General features: G+C 53.6%; 1 protein-coding gene across 1 annotated transcript in view; it reads right to left on the reverse strand.

The window, feature by feature from the left end:
* The window catches only part of GREP1 (glycine rich extracellular protein 1), a gene marked incomplete at its 3' end in the record, with an annotated part of 130,040 nt that overhangs the window by 58,431 nt on the left and 45,327 nt on the right, over positions 1–26,282 (reverse strand). The window contains exons 5-10 of the mRNA XM_075565144.1: positions 17,359–17,406; positions 8,192–8,233; positions 8,026–8,073; positions 4,526–4,552; positions 3,260–3,301; positions 3,092–3,139 (exon numbers count right to left, since the gene is read on the reverse strand). Of these exons, the coding sequence (XP_075421259.1) occupies positions 3,092–3,139; positions 3,260–3,301; positions 4,526–4,552; positions 8,026–8,073; positions 8,192–8,233; positions 17,359–17,406 (255 nt within the window). The remainder of the gene's footprint in view (positions 1–3,091; positions 3,140–3,259; positions 3,302–4,525; positions 4,553–8,025; positions 8,074–8,191; positions 8,234–17,358; positions 17,407–26,282) is intronic.

A 26,282-nucleotide genomic window follows, 5' to 3' on the forward strand; every position in this document is an offset into this window, starting at 1 on the left:
GGAGAGGTGATACGCAGGGAATGCTTTCGTTGGAGACTTCATTAAACATGAATATCATGTGACCTCATCTACTGTACACACTAAGAGTCACACACGTGTGTAATCGTGGCACAGAGTCACATGTAATGAGGCCAGATGTGGGAGGTCTAGCAGGTAATAAGGGACATATATCCATTTGTCACTCAAATTTAGGGGCAGTCATTCTAAGTCTTGTTACGTCCGTCATGACTGCCTGAATCTATTGATGTGACTCCTGTGTGTCTAGGTACTAGAGAAGAAAGGTTATAAGTGTGTTTACATACTCAGGCAAAACGTAAACGTCATTTGTAGAAGTTATTCTTTTAATCTGTCATAAAAACATAAATTTCACAGCTGATTTATGACAGGGGTGGGCTTATGTTGTTTCAATAGGGACATAAAATAGTACATAAACCTTAGAAAGGTATTATGAAAATCAGATTTTAACAGAGGTGTGTTTTGGACCAAACACATTAAGTCTCATTTTTGCACCAGTGACGTCTCTGGGAGAAAAGCCTGACATATGATAACATAACGTATAAGGATTTGTGTTTTATGTTTTATTCTGTTATATTAAGAATCTGTCCTGCATTTACTGTATAGGTATGTTATTGGAATCCCTTTTCTGTAATCTAAGCACTGTATTTTTATATATATTAAAACATTTAATAAGTGATGCTTTGGACTTTTAATTAACTTTTGCACACTCTGGAGAGAGTATTTATATTTTTGGACAGATTTTGCTACAACAGATTTTTGTGTATTAAGTGCATAGTTTTTTCTATTATACACAGGGGCTTGAGACCCTGGCAGATATTAATTTTATAAATTTTTATTTTCATAATTTCTCGGGTGGTGGTAGTATATAAATATGATTGCAATTGAGTAAGGGGTTAATATTAACTCATTGAAAGTACCTTGCGCAGGAGAGAGGAGAGTTGGCAAGAGTAGCTGTGTGTATTAACCCTGGTTGCATATCTAAGTCACGTACCCACTTATGTGTTGTTCGTGACAGGTGGTATATTGGGACAGTGTGGCGAAAATGGGGGTAATCCGTGCATTAATAAAGGCAGTTGGCTCGGCTGGTTACCCCTATTTCGTATTGGGGATGAATGGGTTAATTTTGTATGCTGTTCCCCTGTACCATTCTCCCCTTTATGCATTGTTGTCCCCTTTTTGCAGGCTAGTCACTACCTGCAGTGTTGAATAACAGGAGCCGTTCCATTAAGACTTCTAATTTAGGAACGGAGTGAGCCAGCACCCTGATTTTTGGTGTGCAGCCTCAGTGTAACCCCCCAAGAATACATATATTAAAAATATAACTTTGTCGTAAGGGAAACATATATTTTTGATAAAGTGCCTTTCTGTGCAGTTAAAATGTACAGGCAGGATGCTATTTTTTTCTGCCTGCCTTTGTAATGCATTAAGGAACAAATGTTATGCATACATGAAAGACCCCAGATTCTTAAAGTGTCACTTAATCAGGATGTTTCTGAGTAGCAGGTCCTGTTACTCATCCTAGATATTTCACACCTTGGGACCAAACTCCAGACATTGCGTCCCCAGAAATGAGTGGCCCCTTTTTACTTAGCAGTGCTACCAAGCTGCTTACTGAGCATGCTCAGAGTTACCTGAGCTGGCTGTAGGATTTGCCCATGTGACATGGCAGGTTCTGATAGGAGGAAGATAATTCCTTGCCAATGGGATGAGGCTAATGTAACACTTCACAGGCCCTTGACCTTAAAAAGGCCTGTACCCCTCATTCCTGTGTTGATCCTGTGCTGTTGCTGTTGTTCCTGTGCTGTTGCTGTTGTTGTTGTTGTTGCTGTGTTGCTGTTGTTGCTGTTGTTGCTGTTGTTACCTGATTTTTTCAAGCATTTAAAACTATCAGAAAAGACTTTGCACATTCACAGAAGGATTGGACTGGCTATTTATTTGGCAATTTGCAAAAGGACTACATTTTAAAAGACAATCTTCTGGTGCTTTGCACCTTTCTGGACATTATCCTCTGTTTCTCTACCCGTAAGTGTAATTATTAAGTTTATTCTGCAGTTGTCGTGTGTTTGCCTATCAAGGGAATAAATCTCAGTTTATTTTGCTCAACCTGTTCTGCTCAATCAGGATCCACGAAATATAAATGTGTTATTAAGCGTGTCTCCCGTGACAGACAGATTGAGGGGAGATATTGTCCATTTGAGGGACCTTTGCGAAGGTGAAAATTGAGACAGCTTGCGAGCGGAGTATTAATCCTTGTACCGTATGCAGGCCACGTGCTCACAGGCGTGAAGTACGTGACAAATGGTGGCAGCGGTGAACGTCCCATCTCTAGTACCTAGACACACGTGAGTCACATCACTAGATTCAGGATGTCATGACGGACGTAATGAGACAAAGTATGACTGTCTTGCCCCTAAATCTGTGTGACAAATCGATATATGTCCTTTATAACCTGCTAGACATCCCATATCTGGCCTCATTGCATGTGACTCTGTGCCACGATTACACACATGTGACTCTTAATACTGTATGTACAGTAGATGAGGTCACATGATATTCTCATGTTTAATAAAGTCTCCAACGAAAGCGTTCCTTGCGTATAACCTCTCCCTGGAATGCACCAGTAATTATTCACAAACGCTCAGTTTTCTTTGAGGCTGATAGACTCATCTCTGGTTAGTGTTTATAACCTTCTAAACAACACATATGTCACTTTTCCTCGTTGAGGACCAGCACAGACCCAAGAAAGGTCTTGACCTGTCATAAACCCAATATATTGTATTTTAAAACCAAAACTGCTGCCATATTAACCCCTGAAGCACCACAGCTTGATTAAAATACATTATATCTCATAATATTATAATGATTCCCCCAGAGGAAGCCACAGAGACCCCCAGAGTGACCCCAAGAGTGACAGTGACACCTTGCGGTCACTGTGTGTATATAGCAGGGTATATTCCCTATCGGTATCAGTGAAACACTGCGGTAACTGAGTGTATATAGCAGGGTATATTCCCTATGGGTATCAGTGACAGTGATACCCTGCGGTCACTGAGTATTTCATACTGATTCTTACCTTGCTGGGGGATGTTACTCGGGTAATTTCCGGCTCCATTTCCATAACCTGCAGGAACAGGGAGAGATTATAATGAGAGTAAAATAGACTGAGAGAGGGAGAGAAGGAGAGGGGGACAGAGAGACAGAGAGAGAGGGGAGGGAGAGAGAGAGTATTAGAGATTGTTACCTGCTTGGGCTGCAACATTTGGGTAACTTCCAGCTCCATATCCTGAAGATACAGGAACAGTTACAGGGGGGGAGAGAGGGGGAGAGAGAGGGGGGAGAGAGGGGGGAGAGGGTAGAGAGAGGGGGGAGAGGGTAGAGAGAGGGGGGAGAGTGAAGAGAGAGGTGGGATAGAGAGTGGGGGATAGAGAGAGAGGAAGAAAGAGAGGGGGGAGACAGAGGGGAAGAGAAAGTGCAGGAGAGAGACGGGGGAATAGAAAGAGTAAGAAGAAAAAACAGAGGGAGAGGGGGGGGGGAAAGAAAAAAGGATTAAAACCCCAGAGAGGAGGGGGAGAAACAGGACACAGAGAGAGGGGGAGAAACAGGACACAGAGAAAGGGGGAGAAACAGGACACAGAGAGAGGGGGAGAAACAGGACACAGAGAGAGGGGGAAAAACAGGACACAGAGAGACGGGGAGAAACAGGACACAGAGAGAGGGGGAGAAACAGATCACAGAGAGAGGGGGATAAACAGGACACAGAGAGAGGGGGATAAACAGGACACAGAGAGAGGGGGAGAAACAGGACACAGAGAGAGGGGGAGAAACAGGACACAGAGAGAGGGGGAGAAACAGGACACAGAGACAGGGGGAGAAACAGGACACAGAGACAAGGGGAGAAACAGGACACAGAGAGAGGGGGAGAAACAGGACACAGAGAGAGGGGGAGAAACAGGACACAGAAAGAGGGGGAGAAACAGGACACAGAGAGAGGGGGAGAAACAGGACACAGAGAGAGGGGGAGAAACAGGACACAGAGAGAGGGGGAGAAAGAGGACACAGAGAGATGGGGAGAAACAGGACACAAAGAGAGGGGGAGAAACAGGACACAGAGAGAGGGGGAGAAACAGGACACAGAGAGAGGGGGAGAAACAGGACACATAGAGAGGGGGAGAAACAGGACACAGAGAGAGGGGGAGAAACAGGACACAGAGAGAGGGGGAGAAACAGGACACAGAGAGACGGGGAGAAACAGGACACAAAGAGAGGGGGAGAAACAGGACACAGAGAGAGGGGGGGAAACAGGACACAGAGAGACAGGGAGAAACAGGACACAGAGAGAGGGGGAGAAACAGAACACAGAGAGAGGGGAGAAACAGGACACAGAGACAGGGAGAGAAACAGGACACAGAGAGAAGGGGAGAAACAGGACACAGAGAGACGGGGAGAAACAGGACACAGAGAGACGGGGAGAAACAGGATGCAGGTATAAATAGGATGGGAGGGGTACCTGCTTTAGAAGGCTTTGCTCCGATACCTGTGAGGGGTGGAAGTTTATTTAGGGGGGAGTCTAACCTCTCATAGAGAGAGACCCTGAGAAAGCCAGAGAAAGCCAGAGATGGCCAGAGACCAACTGTGACGCTAATATCATGAGATATTATGTAATTTAATCAATCTGGTGCTTCAGGGGTTAATATGGCAGCAGTTTGGGTTTAAAAATACAATATATTGGGTTTATGACAGTTCAGGACTTTTCCCGGGTCTGTGCTTGTCCTCAAAGAGGACTTAATTGTGGTGGGGGATGGGTGGGGTATCATGAATTGCGCATTAAAAGTGACATATGTGTTGGTTTAAAGGTTATAAATGCTAACCAGAGATGACTCTATCAGCCTCAAAGAAAACTGAGTGTTTGTGAATAATTACTGCTGCATTCCAGGGAGAGGTGATACGCAGGGAACGCTTTCGTTGGAGACTTCATTAAACATGAATATCATGTGACCTCATCTACTGTACACACTAAGAGTCACACACGTGTGTAATCGTGGCACGGAGTCACATGTAATGAGGCCAGATGTGGGAGGCCTAGCAGGTAATAAGGGACATATATCCATTTGTCACTCAAATTTAGGGGCAGTCATACTAAGTCTTGTTACGTCCGTCATGACTGCCTGAATCTATTGATGTGACTCCTGTGTGTCTAGGTACTAGAGAAGAGAGGTTATGAGTGTGTTTACATACTCAGGCAAAACGTAAACGTCATTTGGTAGAAGTTATTCTTTTAATCTGTCATAAAAACATCAATTTCACAGCTGATTTATGACAGGGGTGGGCTTATGTTGTTTCAATAGGGACATAAAATAGTACATAAACCTTAGAAAGGTATTATGAAAATCAGATTTTAACAGAGGTGTGTTTTGGACCAAACACATGAAGTCTCATTTCTGCGCCAGTGACGTCTCTGGGAGAAAAGCCTGACATATGATAACATAACGTACAGTATAAGGATTTGTGTTTTATGTTTTATCTGTTATATTAAGAAACTGTCCTGCATTTACTGTATAGGGCTGATATTGGTATCCCTTTTCTGTAATCTAAGCACTGTATTTTTATATATATTAAAACATTTAATAAGTGATGCTTTGGACTTTTAATTAACTTTTGCACACTCTGGAGAGAGTATTTATATTTTTGGACACATTTTGCTACAACAGATTTTTGTGTATTAAGTGCATAGTTTTTTCTATTATACACAGGGGCTTGAGACCCTGGCAGATATTAATTTTATAAATTTTTATTTTCATAATTTCTCGGGTGGTGGTAGTATATAAATATGATTGCAATTGAGTAAGGGGTTAATATTAACTCATTGAAAGTACCTTGCGCAGGAGAGAGGAGAGTTGGCAAGAGTAGCTGTGTGTATTAACCCTGGTTGCAAATCTAAGTCACGTACCCACTTATGTGTTGTTCGTGACAGGTGGTATATTGGGACAGTGTGGCGAAAATGGGGGTAATCAGTGCATTAATAAAGGCAGTTGGCTCGGCTGGTTACCCCTATTTCGTATTGGGGATGAAGGGGTTAATTTTATATGCTGTTCCCCTGTACCATTCTCCCCTTTATGCATTGTTGTCCCCTTTTTGCAGGCTAGTCACTACCTGCAGTGTTGAATAACAGGAGCCGTTCCATTAAGACTTCTAATTTAGGAACGGAGTGAGCCAGCACCCTGATTTTTGGTGTGCAGCCTCAGTGTAACCCCCCAAGCATACATATATTAAAAATATAACTTTGTCGTAAGGGAAACATATATTTTTGATAAAGTGCCTTTCTGTTGCAGTTAAAATGTACTGGCTGGATGCTATTTTTTTCTGCCTGCCTTTGTAATGCATTAAGGAACAAATGTTATGCATAGATGAAAGACCCCAGATTCTTAAAGTGTCACTTAATCAGGATGTTTCTGAGTAGCAGGTCCTGTTACTCATCCTAGATATTTCACACCTTGGGACCAAACTCCAGACATTGCGTCCCCAGAAATGAGTGGCCCCTTTTTACTTAGCAGTGCTACCAAGCTGCTTACTGAGCATGCTCAGAGTTACCTGAGCTGGCTGTAGGATTTGCCCATGTGACATGGCAGGTTCTGATAGGAGGAAGATAATTCCTTGCCAATGGGATGAGGCTAATGTAACACTTCACAGACCCTTGACCTTAAAAAGGCCTGTACCCCTCATTCCTGTGTTGATCCTGTGCTGTTGCTGTTGTTCCTGTGCTGTTGCTGTTTTTGTTGTTGCTGTTGTTGCTGTTGTTACCTGATTTTTTCAAGCATTTAAAACTATCAGAAAAGACTTTGCACATTCACAGAAGGATTGGACTGGCTATTTATTTGGCAATTTGCAAAAGGACTACATTTTAAAAGACAATCTTCTGGTGCTTTGAACCTTTCTGGACATTATCCTCTGTTTCTCTACCCGTAAGTATAATTATTAAGTTTATTCTGCAGTTGTCGTGTGTTTGCCTATCAAGGGAATAAATCTCAGTTTATTTTGCTCAACCTGTGTGCTCAATCAGGATCCACGAAATATAAATGTGTTATTAAATGCGTCTCCCGTGACAGACAGATTGAGGGGAGATATTGTCCATTTGAGGGACCTTTGCGAAGGTGAAAATTGAGACAGCTTGCGAGCGGAGTATTAATCCTTGTACCGTATGCAGGCCACGTGCTCACAGGCGTGAAGTACGTGACAAATGGTGGCAGCGGTGAACGTCCCTTCTCTAGTACCTAGACACACGTGAGTCACATCACTAGATTCAGGATGTCATGACGGACGTAATGAGACAAAGTATGACCGTCTTGCCCCTAAATCTGTGTGACAAATCGATATATGTCCCTTATAACCTGCTAGACATCCCATATCTGGCCTCATTGCATGTGACTCTGTGCCACGATTACACACATGTGACTCTTAATACTGTATGTACAGTAGATGAGGTCACATGATATTCTCATTTTTAATAAAGTCTCCAACGAAAGCGTTCCCTTCGTATAACCTCTCCCTGGAATGCACCAGTAATTATTCACAAACGCTCAGTTTTCTTTGAGGCTGATAGACTCATCTCTGGTTAGTGTTTATAACCTTCTAAACAACACATGTCACTTTTCCTCGTTGAGGACCAGCACAGACCCAAGAAAGGTCTTGACCTGTCATAAACCCAATATATTGTATTTTAAAACCAAAACTGCTGCCATATTAACCCCTGAAGCACCACAGCTTGATTAAAATACATTATATCTCATAATATTATAATGATTCCCCCAGAGGAAGCCACAGAGACCCCCAGAGTGACCCCAAGAGTGACAGTGACACCCTGCGGTCACTGTGTGTATATAGCAGGGTATATTCCCTATCGGTATCAGTGAAACCCTGCAATCAGTGTGTATATATAGCAGGGTATATTCCCTATGGGTATCAGTGACAGTGATACCCTGCGGTCACTGAGTATTTCATACTGATTCTTACCTTGCTGGGGGATGTTACTCGGGTAATTTCCGGCTCCATTTCCATAACCTGCAGGAACAGGGAGAGATTATAATGAGAGTAAAAGAGACTGAGAGAGGGAGAGAAGGAGAGGGGGAGAGAGAGGCAGAGAGAGGGGAGGGAGAGAGAGAGTATTACAGATTGTTACCTGCTTGGGCTGCAACATTTGGGTAACTTCCAGCTCCATATCCTGCAGATACAGGAACAGTTACAGGGGGGGAGAGAGGGGGAGAGAGAGGGGGGAGAGAGGGGGGAGAGGGTAGAGAGAGGGGGGAGAGGGTAGAGAGAGGGGGGAGAGGGTAGAGAGAGGGGGGAGAGTGGAGAGAGAGGGGGGATAGAGAGTGGGGGATAGAGAGAGAGGAAGAAAGAGAGGGGGGAGACAGAGGGGAAGAGAAAGCGCAGGAGAGAGACGGGGGAATAGAAAGAGTAAGAAGAAAAAACAGAGGGAGAGGGGGGGGGGAGAAAGAAAAAAGGATTAAAACCCCAGAGAGGAGGGGGAGAAACAGGACACAGAGAGAGGGGGAGAAACAGGACACTGAGAGAGGGGGAGAAACAGGACACAGAGAGAGGGGGGGAAACAGGACACAGAGAGAGGGGGAGAAACAGGACACAGAGAGAGGGGGAGAAACAGGACACAGAGAGAGGGGGATAAACAGGACACAGAGAGAGGGGGAGAAACAGGACACAGAGAGAGGGGGAGAAACAGGACACAGAGAGAGGGGGAGAAACAGGAAACAGAGAGAGGGGGAGAAACAGGACACAGAGAGATGGGGAGAAACAGGACACAGAGAGAGGGGGAGAAACAGGACACAGAGACAGGGGGAGAAACAGGACACAGAGAGAGGGGGAGAAACAGGACACAGAGAGACGGGGAGAAACAGGACACAGAGAGGGGGAGAAACAGGAAACAGAGACAAGGGGAGAAACAGGACACAGAGAGAGGGGGAGAAACAGGACACAGAGAGAGGGGGAGAAACAGGACACAGAGAGAGGGGGAGAAACAGGACACAGAGAGAGGGGGAGAAACAGGACACAGAGAGAGGGGGAGAAACAGGACACAGAGAGAGGGGGAGAAACAGGACACAGAGAGAGGGGGAGAAACAGGACACAGAGAGAGGGGGAGAAACAGGACACAGAGACAGGGGGAGAAACAGGACACAGAGAGAGGGGGAGAAACAGGACACAGAGAGAGGGGGAGAAACAGGACACAAAGAGAGGGGGAGAAACAGGACACAGAGAGATGGGGTGAAACAGGACACAGAGAGAGGGGGAGATACAGGACACAGAGAGACGGGGAGAAACAGGACACAGAGAGAGGGGGAGAAACAGGACACAGAGAGAGGGGGAGAAACAGGACACAAAGAGAGGGGGAGAAACAGGACACAGAGAGAGGGGGTGAAACAGGACACAGAGAGAGGGGAGAAACATGACACAGAGAGACGGGGAGAAACAGGACACAGAGAGACGGGGAGAAACAGGACACAGAGAGATGGGGTGAAACAGGATGCAGGTATAAATAAGATGGGAGGGGTATCTGCTTTAGAAGGCTTTGCTCCGATACCTGTGAGGGGTGGAAGTTTATTTAGGGGGGAGTCTAACCTCTCATAGAGAGAGACCCTGAGAAAGCCAGAGACGGCCAGAGACCCACTGTCACGCTAATATCATGAGATATTATGTAATTTAATCAATCTTGTGCTTCAGGGGTTAATATGGCAGCTGTTTGGGTTTAAAAATACAATATATTGGGTTTAGGACAGTTCAGGACTTTTCTGGGTCTGTGCTGGTCCTCAAAGAAGACTTAATTGGGGTGGGAGGTGGGTGGGGTATCATGAATTGCGCATTAAAAGTGACATATGTGTTGGTTTAAAGGTTATAAATGCTAACCAGAGATGACTCTATCAGCCTCAAAGAAAACTGAGTGTTTGTGAATAATTACTGCTGCATTCCAGGGAGAGGTGATACGCAGGGAACGCTTTCGTTGGAGACTTCATTAAACATGAGAATATCATGTGACCTCATCTACTGTACACACTAAGAGTCACACACATGTGTGTTATCGTGGCACAGAGTCACATGTAATGAGGCCAGATGTGGGAGGTCTAGCAGGTAATAAGGGACATATATCCATTTGTCACTCAAATTTAGGGGCAGTCATACTTAGTCTTGTTATGTCCGTCATGACTGCCTGAATCTATTGATGTGACTCCTGTGTGTCTAGGTACTAGAGAAGAGAGGTTATGAGTGTGTTTATATACTCAGGCAAAATGTAGACGTTAGAAGAAGAAAACTGTTAGAAGTTATTCTTTTAATCTGTCATAAAACTGGCAATTTCACTGCTGATTTACGACAGGGGTGGGATCATGTTGTTTCAATAGGGAGAAAAATAGTAAATAAACCTTAGAAAGGTATTATGAAAATAAGATTTTAACAGAGGTGTGTGTTGGACCAAACACATGAAGTCTCATTTCTGCACCAGTGACGTCTCTGGGAGAAAAGCCTGACATATGATAACATAACGTATAAGGATTTGTGTTTTATGTTTTAATCTGTTATTTTAAGAAACTGTCCTGCATTTACTGTATAGGTATGTTATTGGAATCCCTTTTCTGTAATCTAAGCACTGTATTTTTATATATATTAAAACATTTAATAAGTGATGCTTTGGACTTTTAATTAACTTTTGCACACTCTGGAGACAGTATTTACATTTTCGGACACATTTTGCTACAACAGATTTTTGTGTATTAAGTGCATAGTTTTTCTATTATACACAGGGGCTTGAGACCCTGGCAGATATTAATTTTATACATTTTTATTTTCATAATTTCTCGGGTGGTGGAAGTATATAAATATGATTGCAATTGAGTAAGGGGTTAATATTAACTCATTGAAAGTACCTTGCGCAGGAGAAAGGAGAGTTGGCAAGAGTAGCTGAGTGTATTAACCCAGGATGCATATCTAAGTCACGTACCCACTTATGTGCTGTTCGTGACAGGTGGTATATTGGGACAGATTGAGGGGAGATATTGTCCATTTGAGGGACCTTTGCGAAGGTAAAAATTGAGACAGCTTGCGAGCGGAGTATTAATCCTTGTACCGTATGCAGGCCACGTGCTCACAGGCGTGAAGTATGTGACAAATGGTGGCAGCGGTGAACTTCCCTTCTCTAGTACCTAGACACACGTGAGTCACATCAATAGATTCAGGATTTCATGACGGACGTAACGAGACTAAGTATGACCATCTTGCCCTAAAACTGAGTGACAAATGGAAATATGTCCCTTATTACACTACCGACACACTTTATTGCAGCACTGCTAGCACCGCAAGCCGGGGGATGCCCCGGCGTGCTAGCCGCACTCCCTCAGCGTGCCACGCATCACCGATGTGCGGTCATGCGTCATCGGGTGCCTGCGCCCCCTGCACGCGCGTCCAGGGCTCCCCGAGGAAGCCCTGGTGTCCCGCGATGTGGGGGACGGCGGCAGGGAGTTCCGGGGGACCCGGTGGACCCGGCAGCGGGAGGGAGAGCGCCCCGATCGGAGGGCGCTCTTCCGCTGCTTCGGCGCGCACCCGGCACCCTCCGGCGCGCGCCAGGTTACTGCTGCGGCCGAGAACGGGCAAATGCTCGAATAAACTCGGCCGCAGCAGTACCTGCTAGACATCCCATATCTGGCCTCATTACATGTGACTCTGTGCCACGATTACACACATGTGACTCTTAGTATGTACAGTAGATGAGGTCACATGATATTCTCATGTTTAATAAAGTCTCCAACGAAAGCGTTCCCTGCGTGTCACCTCTCCCTGGAATGCACCAGTAATTATTCACAAACGCTCAGTTTTCTTTGAGGCTGATAGACTCATCTCTGGTTAGCGTTTATAACCTTCTAACCAACGCATATGTCACTTTTCCTTGTTGAGGACAAGCACAGACCCAGGAAAAGTCTTGACCTGTCATAAACCCAATATATTGTATTTTTAAACCGAAACTGCTGCCATATTAATCCCTAAAACACAAGATTGATTAAAATACATTATATCTCATGATATTATCATGATATCCCAAGATATAGCCACAGAGACAACCAGAGTGACCCCCAGAGTGACAGTGATACCATGCGGTCACTGTGTGTATATAGCGGGGTATATTCCCTATGGGTATCAGTGACGCCCTGTGGTCACTGTTTGTATATAGCGGGGTATTTCCCTATGGGTATCAGTGACACCCCTGCGATCACTGTGTGTATATAGCGGGGTATATTCCCTATGGGTATCAGTGACACCCCGCGGTCACTGTGTGTATATAGCGGGGTATATTCCCTATGGGTATCAGTGACACCCCGTGGTCACTGTGTGTATATATAGCGGGGTATATTCCCTATGGGTATCAGTGACACCCTGCGGTCACTGTGTATATATAGCGGGGTATATTCCCTATGGGTATCAGTGACACCCTGCGGTCACTGTGTGTATATAGCGGGGTATATTCCCTATGGGTATCAGTGACACCCCGCGGTCACTGTGTGTATATAGCGGGGTATATTCCCTATGGGTATCAGTGACACCCTGCGGTCAGTGTGTATATAAAGCAGGGTATATTCCCTATGGGTATCAGTGACACCCTGCGGTCACTGTGTGTATATAGCGGGTATATTCCCTATGGGTATCAGTGACACCCTGCGGTCACTGTGTGTATATAGCAGGGTATATTCCCTATGGGTATCAGTGACACCCTGCGCTCAGTGTGTGTATATAGCGGGGTATATTCTCTACGGGTATCAGTGACACCCTGCGGTCACTGTGTGTATATAGCAGGGTATATTCCCTATGGGTATCAGTGACACCCTGCGGTCACTGTGTGTATATATTGGGGTATATTCCCTATGGGTATCAGTGACACCCTGCGGTCAGTGTGTGTATATAGCAGGGTATATTCCCTATGGGTATCAGTGACACCCTGCGGTCACTGTGTGTATATAGCGGGGTATATTCCCTATGGGTATCAGTGACACCCCGCGGTCACTGTGTGTATATAGCAGGGTATATTCCCTATGGGTATCAGTGACACCCTGCGGTCACTGTGTGTATATAACAGGGTATATTCCCTATGGGTATCAGTGACACCCTGCGGTCACTGTGTGTATATAGCAGGGTATATTCCCTATGTGTATCAGTGACACCCTGCGGTCACTGTGTGTATATAGCTGGGTATATTCCCTATGGGTATCAGTGACACCCTGCGGTCACTGTGTGTATATAGCGGGGTATATTCCCTATGAGTATCAGTGACACCCTGCGGTCAGTGTGTGTATATAGCGGGGTATATTCCCTACGGGTATCAGTGACAACCTGCGGTCACTGTGTGTATATAGCAGGGTATATTCCCTATGGGTATCAGTGACACCCCGCGGTCACTGTGTGTATATAGCGGGGTATATTCCCTATGGGTATCAGTGACACCCTGCGGTCACTGTGTGTATATAGCAGGGTATATTCCCTATGGGTATCAGTGACGCCCTGCGGTCACTGTGTGTATATAGCGGGGTATATTCCCTATGGATATCAGTGACACCCCGCGGTCACTGTGTGTATATAGCAGGGTATATTCCCTATGGGTATCAGTGACACCCTGCGGTCACTGTGTGTATATAACAGGGTATATTCCCTATGGGTATCAGTGACACCCTGCGGTCACTGTGTGTATATAGCAGGGTATATTCCCTATGTGTATCAGTGACACCCTGCGGTCACTGTGTGTATATAGCTGGGTATATTCCCTATGGGTATCAGTGACACCCTGCAGTCACTGTGTGTATATAGCAGGGTATATTCCCTATGGGTATCAGTGACACCCTGCGGTCAGTGTGTGTATATAGCAGGGTATATTCCCTATGGGTATCAGTGACAGTGATACCCTGCGGTCACTGTATGTATATAGCGGGGTATATTCCCTATGGGTATCAGTGACACCCTGCGGTCACTGTGTGTATATAGCGGGGTATATTCCCTATGGGTATCAGTGACACCCTGCGGTCACTGTGTGTATATAGCAGGGTATATTCCCTATGGGTATCAGTGACACCCTGCGGTCACTGTGTGTATATAACAGGGTATATTCCCTATGGGTATCAGTGACACCCTGCGGTCACTGTGTGTATATAGCAGGGTATATTCCCTATGTGTATCAGTGACACCCTGCGGTCACTGTGTGTATATAGCTGGGTATATTCCCTATGGGTATCAGTGACACCCTGCAGTCACTGTGTGTATATAGCAGGGTATATTCCCTATGGGTATCAGTGACACCCCGCGGTCACTGTGTGTGTATATAGCAGGGTATATTCCCTATGGGTATCAGTGACACCCCGCGGTCACTGTGTGTATATAGCGGGGTATATTCCCTATGGGTATCAGTGACACCCTGCTGTCAGTGTGTATATAGCAGGGTATATTCCCTATGGGTATCCGTGACACCCCGCGGTCACTGTGTGTATATAGCGGGGAATATTCCCTATGGGTATCAGTGACACCCTGCGGTCACTGTGTGTATATAGCGGGGTATATTCCCTATGGGTATCAGTGACACCCTGCGGTCACTGTGTGTATATAGCGGGGTATATTCCCTATGGGTATCAGTGACACCCTGCGGTCACTGTGTGTATATAGCAGGGTATATTCCCTATGGGTATCAGTGACACCCTGCAGTCACTGTGTGTATATAGCGGGTATATTCCCTATGGGTATCAGTGACACCCTGCAGTCACTGTGTGTATATAGCGGGTATATTCCCTATGGGTATAAGTGACACCCTGCGGTCACTGTGTGTATATAGCGGGGTATATTCCCTATGGGTATCAGTGACACCCCGCAGTCACTGTGTGTATATAGCGGGGTATATTCCCTATGGGTATCAGTGACACCCCGCAGTCACTGTGTGTATATAGCGGGGTATATTCCCTATGGGTATCAGTGACACCCTGCGGTCACTGTGTGTATATAGCGGGGTATATTCCCTATGGGTATCAGTGACGCCCTGCGGTCACTGTGTGTATATAGCAGGGTATATTCCCTATGGGTATCAGTGACACCCTGCGGTCACTGTGTGTATATAGCAGGGTATATTCCCTATGGGTATCAGTGACACCCTGCAGTCACTGTGTGTATATAGCGGGTATATTCCCTATGGGTATCAGTGACACCCTGCAGTCACTGTGTGTATATAGCGGGTATATTCCCTATGGGTATAAGTGACACCCTGCGGTCACTGTGTGTATATAGCGGGGTATATTCCCTATGGGTATCAGTGACACCCCGCAGTCACTGTGTGTATATAGCGGGGTATATTCCCTATGGGTATCAGTGACACCCCGCAGTCACTGTGTGTATATAGCGGGGTATATTCCCTATGGGTATCAGTGACACCCTGCGGTCACTGTGTGTATATAGCGGGGTATATTCCCTATGGGTATCAGTGACGCCCTGCGGTCACTGTGTGTATATAGCAGGGTATATTCCCTATGGGTATCAGTGACACCCTGCGGTCACTGTGTGTATATAGCAGGGTATATTCCCTATGGGTATCAGTGACACCCTGCGGTCACTGTGTGTATATAGCAGGGTATATTCCCAATGGGTATCAGTGACACCCTGCGGTCACTGTGTGTATATAGCAGGTATATTCCCTATGGGTATCAGTGACACCCTGCGGTCACTGTGTGTATATAGCGGGGTATAATCCCTATGGGTATCAGTGACACCCTGCGGTCACTGTGTGTATATAGCGGGGTATATTCCCTATGGGTATCAGTGACGCCCTGCGGTCACTGTGTGTATATAGCAGGGTATATTCCCTATGGGTATCAGTGACACCCTGCGGTCACTGTGTGTATATAGCGGGGTATATTCCCTATGGGTATCAGTGACGCCCTGCGGTCACTGTGTGTATATAGCAGGGTATATTCCCAATGGGTATCAGTGACACCCTGCGGTCACTGTGTGTATATAGCAGGGTATATTCCCAATGGGTATCAGTGACACCCTGCGGTCACTGTGTGTATATAGCAGGTATATTCCCTATGGGTATCAGTGACACCCTGCGGTCACTGTGTGTATATAGCGGGGTATAATCCCTATGGGTATCAGTGACACCCTGCGGTCACTGTATGTATATAGCGGGGTATATTCCCTATGGGTATCAGTGACGCCCTGCGGTCACTGTGTGTATATAGCGGGGTATATTCCCTATGGGTATAAGTGACACCCTGCGGTCACTGTGTGTATATAGCGGGGTATATTCCCTATGGGTATCAGTGACAGTGACGCCCCGCTGTCACTGTGTGTATATAGCGGGGTATATTCCCTATGGGTATCAGTGACACCCTGCGGTCACTGTGTGTATATAGCGGGGTATATTCCCTATGGGTATCAGTGACACCCTGCGGTCACTGTGTGTATATAGCAGGGTATATTCCCTATGGGTATAAGTGACACCCTGCGGTCACTGTGTGTATATAGCGGGGTATATTCCCTATGGGTATCAGTGACACCCTGCGGTCACTGTGTGTATATAGCAGGGTATATTCCCTATGGGTATCAGTGACACCCCGCAGTCACTGTGTGTATATAGCGGGGTATATTCCCTATGGGTATCAGTGACACCCCGCAGTCACTGTGTGTATATAGCGGGGTATATTCCCTATGGGTATCAGTGACACCCTGCAGTCACTGTGTGTATATAGCAGGATATATTCCCTATGGGTATCAGTGACACCCCGCAGTCACTGTGTGTATATAGCAGGGTATATTCCCTATGGGTATCAGTGACACCCTGCGGTCACTGTGTGTATATAGCAGGGTATATTCCCTATGGGTATCAGTGACACCCTGCGGTCACTGTGTGTATATAGCAGGGTATATTCCCTATGGGTATAAGTGACACCCTGCGGTCACTGTGTGTATATAGCGGGGTATATTCCCTATGGGTATCAGTGACACCCTGCGGTCACTGTGTGTATATAGCGGGGTATATTCTCTATGGGTATCAGTGACACCCCGCAGTCACTGTGTGTATATAGCGGGGTATATTCCCTATGGGTATCAGTGACACCCCGCAGTCACTGTGTGTATATAGCGGGGTATATTCCCTATGGGTATCAGTGACGCCCTGCGGTCACTGTGGGTATATAGCGGGGTATATTCCCTATGGGTATCAGTGACACCCTGCAGTCACTGTGTGTATATAGCAGGGTATATTCCCTATGGGTATCAGTGACAAAGATACCCTGCGGTCACTGAGTATTTCATACTGATTGTTACCTTGCTGGGGGATGTTACTCGGGTAATTACCGGCTCCATTTCCATAACCTGCAGGAACAGGGAGAGATTATAGTGAGAATAAGGTTACGATTATTCCAGCTCCGGCCGGGAGTGCGCGCGATCCGGTGACGTCACCGCGGTGATCCGGCAGGGCGTGCGCGCGATCCGGTGACTTCACCGCGGTGATCCGGCAGGGCGTGCGCGCGATCCGGTGACTTCACCGCGGTGATCCGGCAGGGCGTGCGCGCGATCCGGTGACGTCACCGCGGTGATCCGGCAAAGCGGCATGTGACCTGAAGTCCGGAGGCGGACTGAGGAGGCAGGGAGTCGTGGCGGAGGCGTGGCCGTGAGTGGTTCGCCCTCATTGGCTGAAGCGCTCACGTGACATGCCATCGCTTGCCAAGTCCCATGACTGCTCCCCATTCTGCCACCCTGCAGTTTGGCGCTGCACGCCCGGCGCACACGGTACGTTCGCTTTAATTGGATTTCTGCATTTTGTTTTGGAGAAGCGCTGCGCCACCGGACGGTTTTGGTATAATGGCTGTGACGGTCACATAATAAAGGTGAAGCCCGGCCGGATCCCCCAAACCGTGGGTAATGGCCGCCTCTGTGAGGGTCATTTAGCCAATATATGAAATGTTTCATGCACCCCCTCCCAGAAACGAGCTATAATCCCCGTGTGATATCTGGAAGGGGGAGACGGCATGTTTTGGGGGACCGGGGATTGTATCGCAAGGACAAGCACTTTATTCCCTGTGTTCATGTATTTCCCCCATAACGCTTAGTAATGTAACGTGTTATTGGCGTTTCTCTGACCCACTTATCTGGGCTGTCTGCAGAGAAATGCCGGGTCGTGAAAAAAGGCCCGGAGCAGCCAGGTGCCGGGACAACTGGTGAGCGGGGAGGGGCTGAGTATCAGTCCCGGGGACGGGCTCTCAGCGGGGAGGGGCTGAGTATCAGGCCCGGGGACGGGCTCAGCGGGGAGGGGCTGAGTATCAGGTCCGGGGACGGGCTCTCAGCGGGGAGGGGCTGAGTATCAGTCCCGGGGACGGGCTCTCAGCGGGGAGGGGCTGAGTATCAGGTCCGGGGACGGGCTCTCAGCGGGGAGGGGCTGAGTATCAGGTCCGGGGACGGGCTCTCAGTGGGGAGGGGCTGAGTATCAGGCCCGGGGACGGGCTCTCAGCGGGGAGGGGCTGAGTATCAGTCCCGGGGACGGGCTCTCAGCGGGGAGGGGCTGAGTATCAGGTCCGGGGGCGGGCTCTCAGCGGGGAGGGGCTGAGTATCAGGTCCGGGGACGGGCTCTCAGTGGGGAGGGGCTGAGTATCAGTCCCGGGGACGGGCTCTCAGCGGGGAGGGGCTGAGTATCAGGCCCGGGGACGGGCTCTCAGCGGGGAGGGGCTGAGTATCAGTCCCGGGGACAGGCTCTCAGCGGGGAGGGGCTGAGTATCAGTCCCGGGGACGGGCTCTCAGCGGGGAAGGGCTGAGTATCAGTCCCGGGGACGTGCTCTCAGCGGGGAGGGGCTGAGTATCAGGTCCGGGGACGGGCTCTCAGTGGGGAGGGGCTGAGTATCAGGCCCGGGGACGGGCTCTCAGCGGGGAGGGGCTGAGTATCAGTCCCGGGGACGGGCTCTCAGCGGGGAGGGGCTGAGTATCAGGTCCGGGGGCGGGCTCTCAGCGGGGAGGGGCTGAGTATCAGGTCCGGGGACGGGCTCTCAGTGGGGAGGGGCTGAGTATCAGTCCCGGGGACGGGCTCTCAGCGGGGAGGGGCTGAGTATCAGGCCCGGGGACGGGCTCTCAGCGGGGAGGGGCTGAGTATCAGTCCCGGGGACGGGCTCACAGCGGGGAAGGGCTGAGTATCAGTCCCGGGGACGGGCTCTCAGCGGGGAAGGGCTGAGTATCAGGTCTGGGGACGGGCTCTCAGCGGGGAGGGGCTGAGTATCAGGCCCGGGGACGGGCTCACAGCGGGGAAGGACTGAGTATCAGGCCCGGGGACGGGCTCTCAGCGGGGAGGGGCTGAGTATCAGGCCCGGGGACGGGCTCACAGCGGGGAGGGGCTGAGTATCAGGCCCGGGGACGGGCTCTCAGCGGGGAGGGGCTGAGTATCAGGCCCGGGGACGGGCTCTCAGTGGGGAGGGGCTGAGTATCAGGTCCGGGGGCGGGCTCTCAGCGGGGAGGGCTGAGTATCAGTCCCGGGGACGGGCTCTCAGCGGGGAAGGGCTGAGTATCAGGTCCGGGGACGGGCTCTCAGCGGGGAGGGGCTGAGTATCAGGCCCGGGGACGGGCTCTCAGCGGGGAGGGGCTGAGTATCAGGTCTGGGGACGGGCTCTCAGCGGGGAAGGGCTGAGTATCAGGTCCGGGGACGGGCTCTCAGCGGGGAGGGGCTGAGTATCAGTCCCGGGGACAGGCTCTCAGCGGGGAAGGGCTGAGTATCAGGTCTGGGGACGGGCTCTCAGCGGGGAAGGGCTGAGTATCAGGTCTGGGGACGGGCTCTCAGCGGGGAGGGGCTGAGTATCAGGTCTGGGGACGGGCTCTCAGCGGGGAGGGGCTGAGTATCAGGCCCGGGGACGGGCTCTCAGCGGGGAGGGGCTGAGTATCAGGCCCGGGGACGGGCTCACAGCGGGGAAGGACTGAGTATCAGGCCCGGGGACGGGCTCACAGCGGGGAAGGGCTGAGTATCAAGCCCGGGGACGGGCTCACAGCGGGGAAGGACTGAGTATCAGGTCCGGGGACGGGCTCTCAGCGGGGAGGGGCTGAGTATCAGGTCCGGGGACGGGCTCTCAGCGGGGAGGGGCTGAGTATCAGGTCCGGGGACGGGCTCTCAGCGGGGAAGGGCTGAGTATCAGGCCCGCGGACGGGCTCTCAGCGGGGAGGGGCTGAGTATCAGGTCCGGGGACGGGCTCTCAGCGGGGAGGGGCTGAGTATCAGGTCCGGGGACGGGCTCTCAGCGGGGAGGGGCTGAGTATCAGGTCCGGGGACGGGCTCTCAGCGGGAAAGGGCTGAGTATCAGGTCCGGGGACGGGCTCTCAGCGGGGAGGGGCTGAGTATCAGGCCCGGGGACGGGCTCTCAGCGGGGAGGGGCTGAGTATCAGGTCCGGGGACGGGCTCTCAGCGGGGAGGGGCTGAGTATCAGTCCCGGGGACAGGCTCTCAGCGGGGAGGGGCTGAGTATCAGTCCCGGGGACAGGCTCTCAGCGGGGAAGGGCTGAGTATCAGGTCTGGGGACGGGCTCTCAGCGGGGAAGGGCTGAGTATCAGGTCTGGGGACGGGCTCTCAGCGGGGAGGGGCTGAGTATCAGGTCTGGGGACAGGCTCTCAGCGGGGAGGGGCTGAGTATCAGGCCCGGGGACGGGCTCTCAGCGGGGAAGGACTGAGTATCAGGTCCGGGGACGGGCTCACAGCGGGGAAGGGTGAGTATCAAGCCCGGGGACGGGCTCACAGCGGGGAAGGACTGAGTATCAGGTCCGGGGACGGGCTCTCAGCGGGGAAGGGCTGAGTATCAGGCCCGGGGACGGGCTCTCAGTGGGGAGGGGCTGAGTATCAGGTCCGGGGACGGGCTCTCAGTGGGGAGGGGCTGAGTATCAGTCCCGGGGACGGGCTCACAGCGGGGAGGGGCTGAGTATCAGGCCCGGGGACGGGCTCTCAGCGGGGAAGGGCTGAGTATCAGGCCCGGGGACGGGCTCTCAGCGGGGAAGGACTGAGTATCAGGTCCGGGGACGGGCTCACAGCGGGGAAGGGCTGAGTATCAAGCCCGGGGACGGGCTCACAGCGGGGAAGGACTGAGTATCAGGTCCGGGGACGGGCTCTCAGCGGGGAGGGGCTGAGTATCAGGTCCGGGGACGGGCTCTCAGCGGGGAGGGGCTGAGTATCAGGCCCGGGGACGGGCTCTCAGCGGGGAAGGGCTGAGTATCAGTCCCGGGGACGGGCTCTCAGCGGGGAAGGGCTGAGTATCAGTCCCGGGGACGGGCTCTCAGCGGGGAAGGGCTGAGTATCAGGTCCGGGGACGGGCTCTCAGTGGGGAGGGGCTGAGTATCAGGTCCGGGGACGGGCTCTCAGTGGGGAGGGGCTGAGTATCAGTCCCGGGGACGGGCTCACAGCGGGGAGGGGCTGAGTATCAGTCCCGGGGACGGGCTCTCAGTGGGGAGGGGCTGAGTATCAGTCCCGGGGACGGGCTCTCAGCGGGGAGGGGCTGAGTATCAGGCCCGGGGACGGGCTCTCAGCGGGGAAGGGCTGAGTATCAGGCCCGGGGACGGGCTCTCAGCGGGGAAGGGCTGAGTATCAGGCCCGGGGACGGGCTCTCAGTGGGGAAGGGCTGAGTATCAAGCCCGGGGACGGGCTCTCAGCGGGGAGGGGCTGAGTATCAGGTCCGGGGACGGGCTCTCAGTGGGGAGGGGCTGAGTATCAGGCCCGGGGACGGGCTCTCAGCGGGGAAGGGCTGAGTATCAGGCCCGGGGACGGGCTCTCAGCGGGGAAGGGCTGAGTATCAGGTCCGGGGACGGGCTCTCAGCGGGGAAGGGCTGAGTATCAGGCCAGGGGACGGACTCTCAGCGGGGAAGGGCTGAGTATCAGGCCCGGGGACGGGCTCTCAGCGGGGAGGGGCTGAGTATCAGGTCTGGGGACGGGCTCTCAGCGGGGAGGGGCTGAGTGTCAGGTCCGGGGACGGGCTCTCAGCGGGGAAGGGCTGAGTATCAGGTCCGGGGACGGGCTCTCAGCGGGGAGGGGCTGAGTATCAGGTCCGGGGACGGGCTCTCAGTGGGGAGGGGCTGAGTATCAGTCCCGGGGACGGGCTCTCAGCGGGGAAGGGCTGAGTATCAGTCCCGGGGACGGGCTCTCAGCGGGGAAGGGCTGAGTATCAGTCCCGGGGACGGGCTCACAGCGGGGAAGGGCTGAGTATCAGGTCCGGGGACGGGCTCACAGCGGGGAGGGGCTGAGTATCAGGTCCGGGGACGGGCTCTCAGCGGGGAGGGGCTGAGTATCGGGGACGGGCTCTCAGTGGGGAGGGGCTGAGTATCAGGCCCGGGGACGGGCTCTCAGCGGGGAAGGGCTGAGTATCAGGTCCGGGGACGGGCTCTCAGCGGGGAAGGGCTGAGTATCAGGCCCGGGGACGGGCTCTCAGCGGGGAAGGGCTGAGTATCAGGTCCGGGGACGGGCTCTCAGCGGGGAGGGGCTGAGTATCAGGCCCGGGGACGGGCTCTCAGCGGGGAAGGGCTGAGTATCAGGTCCGGGGACGGGCTCTCAGCGGGGAAGGGCTGAGTATCAGGCCCGGGGACGGGCTCTCAGCGGGGAAGGGCTGAGTATCAGGTCCGGGGACGGGCTCTCAGCGGGGAGGGGCTGAGTATCAGGCCCGGGGACGGGCTCACAGCGGGGAGGGGCTGAGTATCAGGCCCGGGGACGGGCTCTCAGCGGGGAAGGGCTGAGTATCAGGTCCGGGGACGGTCTCTCAGTGGGGAAGGGCTGAGTATCAGGCCCGGGGACGGGCTCACAGCGGGGAAGGACTGAGTATCAGGCCCGGGGACGGGCTCACAGCGGGGAGGGGCTGAGTATCAGGCCCGGGGACGGGCTCTCAGTGGGGAGGGGCTGAGTATCAGGTCCGGGGACGGGCTCTCAGTGGGGAGGGGCTGATTATCAGGTCCGGGGACGGGCTCTCAGTGGGGAGGGGCTGAGTATCAGGTCCGGGGACGGGCTCTCAGCGGGGAAGGGCTGAGTATCAGGCCCGGGGACGGGCTCTCAGCGGGGAAGGGCTGAGTATCAGGCCCGGGGACGGGCTCTCAGCGGGGAGGGGCTGATTATCAGGTCCGGGGACGGGCTCTCAGTGGGGAGGGGCTGAGTATCAGGTCCGGGGACGGGCTCTCAGCGGGGAGGGGCTGAGTATCAGGTCCGGGGACGGGCTCTCAGCGGGGAGGGGCTGAGTATCAGGCCCGGGGACGGGCTCTCAGTGGGGAAGGGCTGAGTATCAGGCCCGGGGACGGGCTCTCAGCGGGGAGGGGCTGAGTATCAGGCCCGGGGACGGGCTCTCAGCGGGGAGGGGCTGAGTATCAGGCCCGGGGACGGGCTCTCAGCGGGGAGGGGCTGAGTATCAGTCCCGGGGACGGGCTCACAGCGGGGAAGGGCTGAGTATCAGGTCCGGGGACGGGCTCACAGCGGGGAAGGGCTGAGTATCAGGTCCGGGGACGGGCTCTCAGCGGGGAAGGGCTGAGTATCAGGCCCGGGGACGGGCTCTCAGCGGGGAAGGGCTGAGTATCAGGTCCGGGGACGGGCTCTCAGCGGGGAGGGGCTGAGTATCAGGCCCGGGGACGGGCTCTCAGCGGGGAGGGGCTGAGTATCAGGCCCGGGGACGGGCTCTCAGCGGGGAAGGGCTGAGTATCAGGCCCGGGGACGGGCTCTCAGCGGGGAAGGGCTGAGTATCAGGCCCGGGGACGGGCTCTCAGCGGGGAAGGGCTGAGTATCAGGCCCGGGGACGGGCTCTCAGCGGGGAGGGGCTGAGTATCAGGTCCGGGGACGGGCTCTCAGCGGGGAGGGGCTGAGTATCAGTCCCGGGGACAGGCTCTCAGCGGGGAGGGGCTGAGTATCAGTCCCGGGGACAGGCTCTCAGCGGGGAGGGGCTGAGTATCAGGTCTGGGGACGGGCTCTCAGCGGGGAGGGGCTGAGTATCAGGTCCGGGGACGGGCTCTCAGCGGGGAGGGGCTGAGTATCAGGTCTGGGGACGGGCTCTCAGCGGGGAGGGGCTGAGTATCAGGTCTGGGGACGGGCTCTCAGCGGGGAAGGGCTGAGTATCAGGCCCGGGGACGGGCTCTCAGCGGGGAGGGGCTGAGTATCAGGTCCGGGGACGGGCTCACAGCGGGGAGGGGCTGAGTATCAGGTCTGGGGACGGGCTCTCAGCGGGGAGGGGCTGAGTATCAGTCCCGGGGACGGGCTCTCAGCGGGGAGGGGCTGAGTATCAGGTCCGGGGACGGGCTCACAGCGGGGAGGGGCTGAGTATCAGGTCTGGGGACGGGCTCTCAGTGGGGAAGGGCTGAGTATCAGTCCCGGGGACGGGCTCTCAGCGGGGAGGGGCTGAGTATCAGGCCCGGGGACGGGCTCTCAGCGGGGAGGGGCTGAGTATCAGTCCCGGGGACGGCCTCTCAGCGGGGAGGGGCTGAGTATCAGGCCCGGGGACGGGCTCTCAGCGGGGAAGGGCTGAGTATCAGGTCCGGGGACGGGCTCTCAGCGGGGAGGGGCTGAGTATCAGGTCCGGGGACGGGCTCACAGCGGGGAGGGGCTGAGTATCAGGTCTGGGGACGGGCTCTCAGTGGGGAAGGGCTGAGTATCAGTCCCGGGGACGGGCTCTCAGCGGGGAGGGGCTGAGTATCAGGCCCGGGGACGGGCTCTCAGCGGGGAGGGGCTGAGTATCAGTCCCGGGGACGGCCTCTCAGCGGGGAGGGGCTGAGTATCAGTCCCGGGGACGGCCTCTCAGCGGGGAGGGGCTGAGTATCAGGTCCGGGGACGGGCTCTCAGCGGGGAGGGGCTGAGTATCAGGCCCGGGGACGGGCTCTCAGCGGGGAGGGGCTGAGTATCAGGCCCGGGGACGGGCTCTCAGTGGGGAGGGGCTGAGTATCAGTCCCGGGGACGGGCTCTCAGCGGGGAGGGGCTGAGTATCAGGTCCGGGGACGGGCTCTCAGCGGGGAGGGGCTGAGTATCAGTCCCGGGGACGGCCTCTCAGCGGGGAGGGGCTGAGTATCAGTCCCGGGGACGGGCTCTCAGCGGGGAGGGGCTGAGTATCAGGTCCGGGGACGGGCTCTCAGTGGGGAGGGGCTGAGTATCAGTCCCGGGGACGGGCTCTCAGCGGGGAAGGGCTGAGTATCAGTCCCGGGGACGGGCTCTCAGCGGGGAGGGGCTGAGTATCAGTCCCGGGGACGGGCTCTCAGTGGGGAGGGGCTGAGTATCAGTCCCGGGGACGGGCTCTCAGCGGGGAGGGGCTGAGTATCAGGCCCGGGGACGGGCTCTCAGCGGGGAGGGGCTGAGTATCAGTCCCGGGGACGGGCTCTCAGCGGGGAGGGGCTGAGTATCAGGTCCGGGGACGGGCTCTCAGCGGGGAGGGGCTGAGTATCAGGCCCGGGGACGGGCTCTCAGCGGGGAGGGGCTGAGTATCAGTCCCGGGGACGGGCTCTCAGCGGGGAGGGGCTGAGTATCAGGTCCGGGGACGGGCTCTCAGCGGGGAGGGGCTGAGTATCAGTCCCGGGGACGGCCTCTCAGCGGGGAGGGGCTGAGTATCAGTCCCGGGGACGGGCTCTCAGCGGGGAGGGGCTGAGTATCAGGTCCGGGGACGGGCTCTCAGTGGGGAGGGGCTGAGTATCAGTCCCGGGGACGGGCTCTCAGCGGGGAAGGGCTGAGTATCAGTCCCGGGGACGGGCTCTCAGCGGGGAGGGGCTGAGTATCAGTCCCGGGGACGGGCTCTCAGTGGGGAGGGGCTGAGTATCAGTCCCGGGGACGGGCTCTCAGCGGGGAGGGGCTGAGTATCAGGCCCGGGGACGGGCTCTCAGCGGGGAGGGGCTGAGTATCAGTCCCGGGGACGGCCTCTCAGCGGGGAGGGGCTGAGTATCAGTCCCGGGGACGGCCTCTCAGCGGGGAGGGGCTGAGTATCAGTCCCGGGGACGGTCTCTCAGCGGGGAGGGGCTGAGTATCAGGCCCGGGGACGGGCTCTCAGCGGGGAGGGGCTGAGTATCAGGTCCGGGGACGGGCTCTCAGCGGGGAAGGGCTGAGTATCAGGCCCGGGGACGGGCTCTCAGCGGGGAAGGGCTGAGTATCAGGTCCGGGGACGGGCTCTCAGCGGGGAAGGGCTGAGTATCAGGTCCGGGGACGGGCTCTCAGCGGGGAGGGGCTGAGTATCAGTCCCGGGGGCGGGCTCTCAGCAGGGAGGGGCTGAGTATCAGGCCCGGGGACGGGCTCTCAG

The sequence above is a fragment of the Ascaphus truei genome, chromosome 11 (genome assembly GCF_040206685.1).
Source record: "Ascaphus truei isolate aAscTru1 chromosome 11, aAscTru1.hap1, whole genome shotgun sequence".
NCBI lineage: Eukaryota > Metazoa > Chordata > Amphibia > Anura > Ascaphidae > Ascaphus > Ascaphus truei.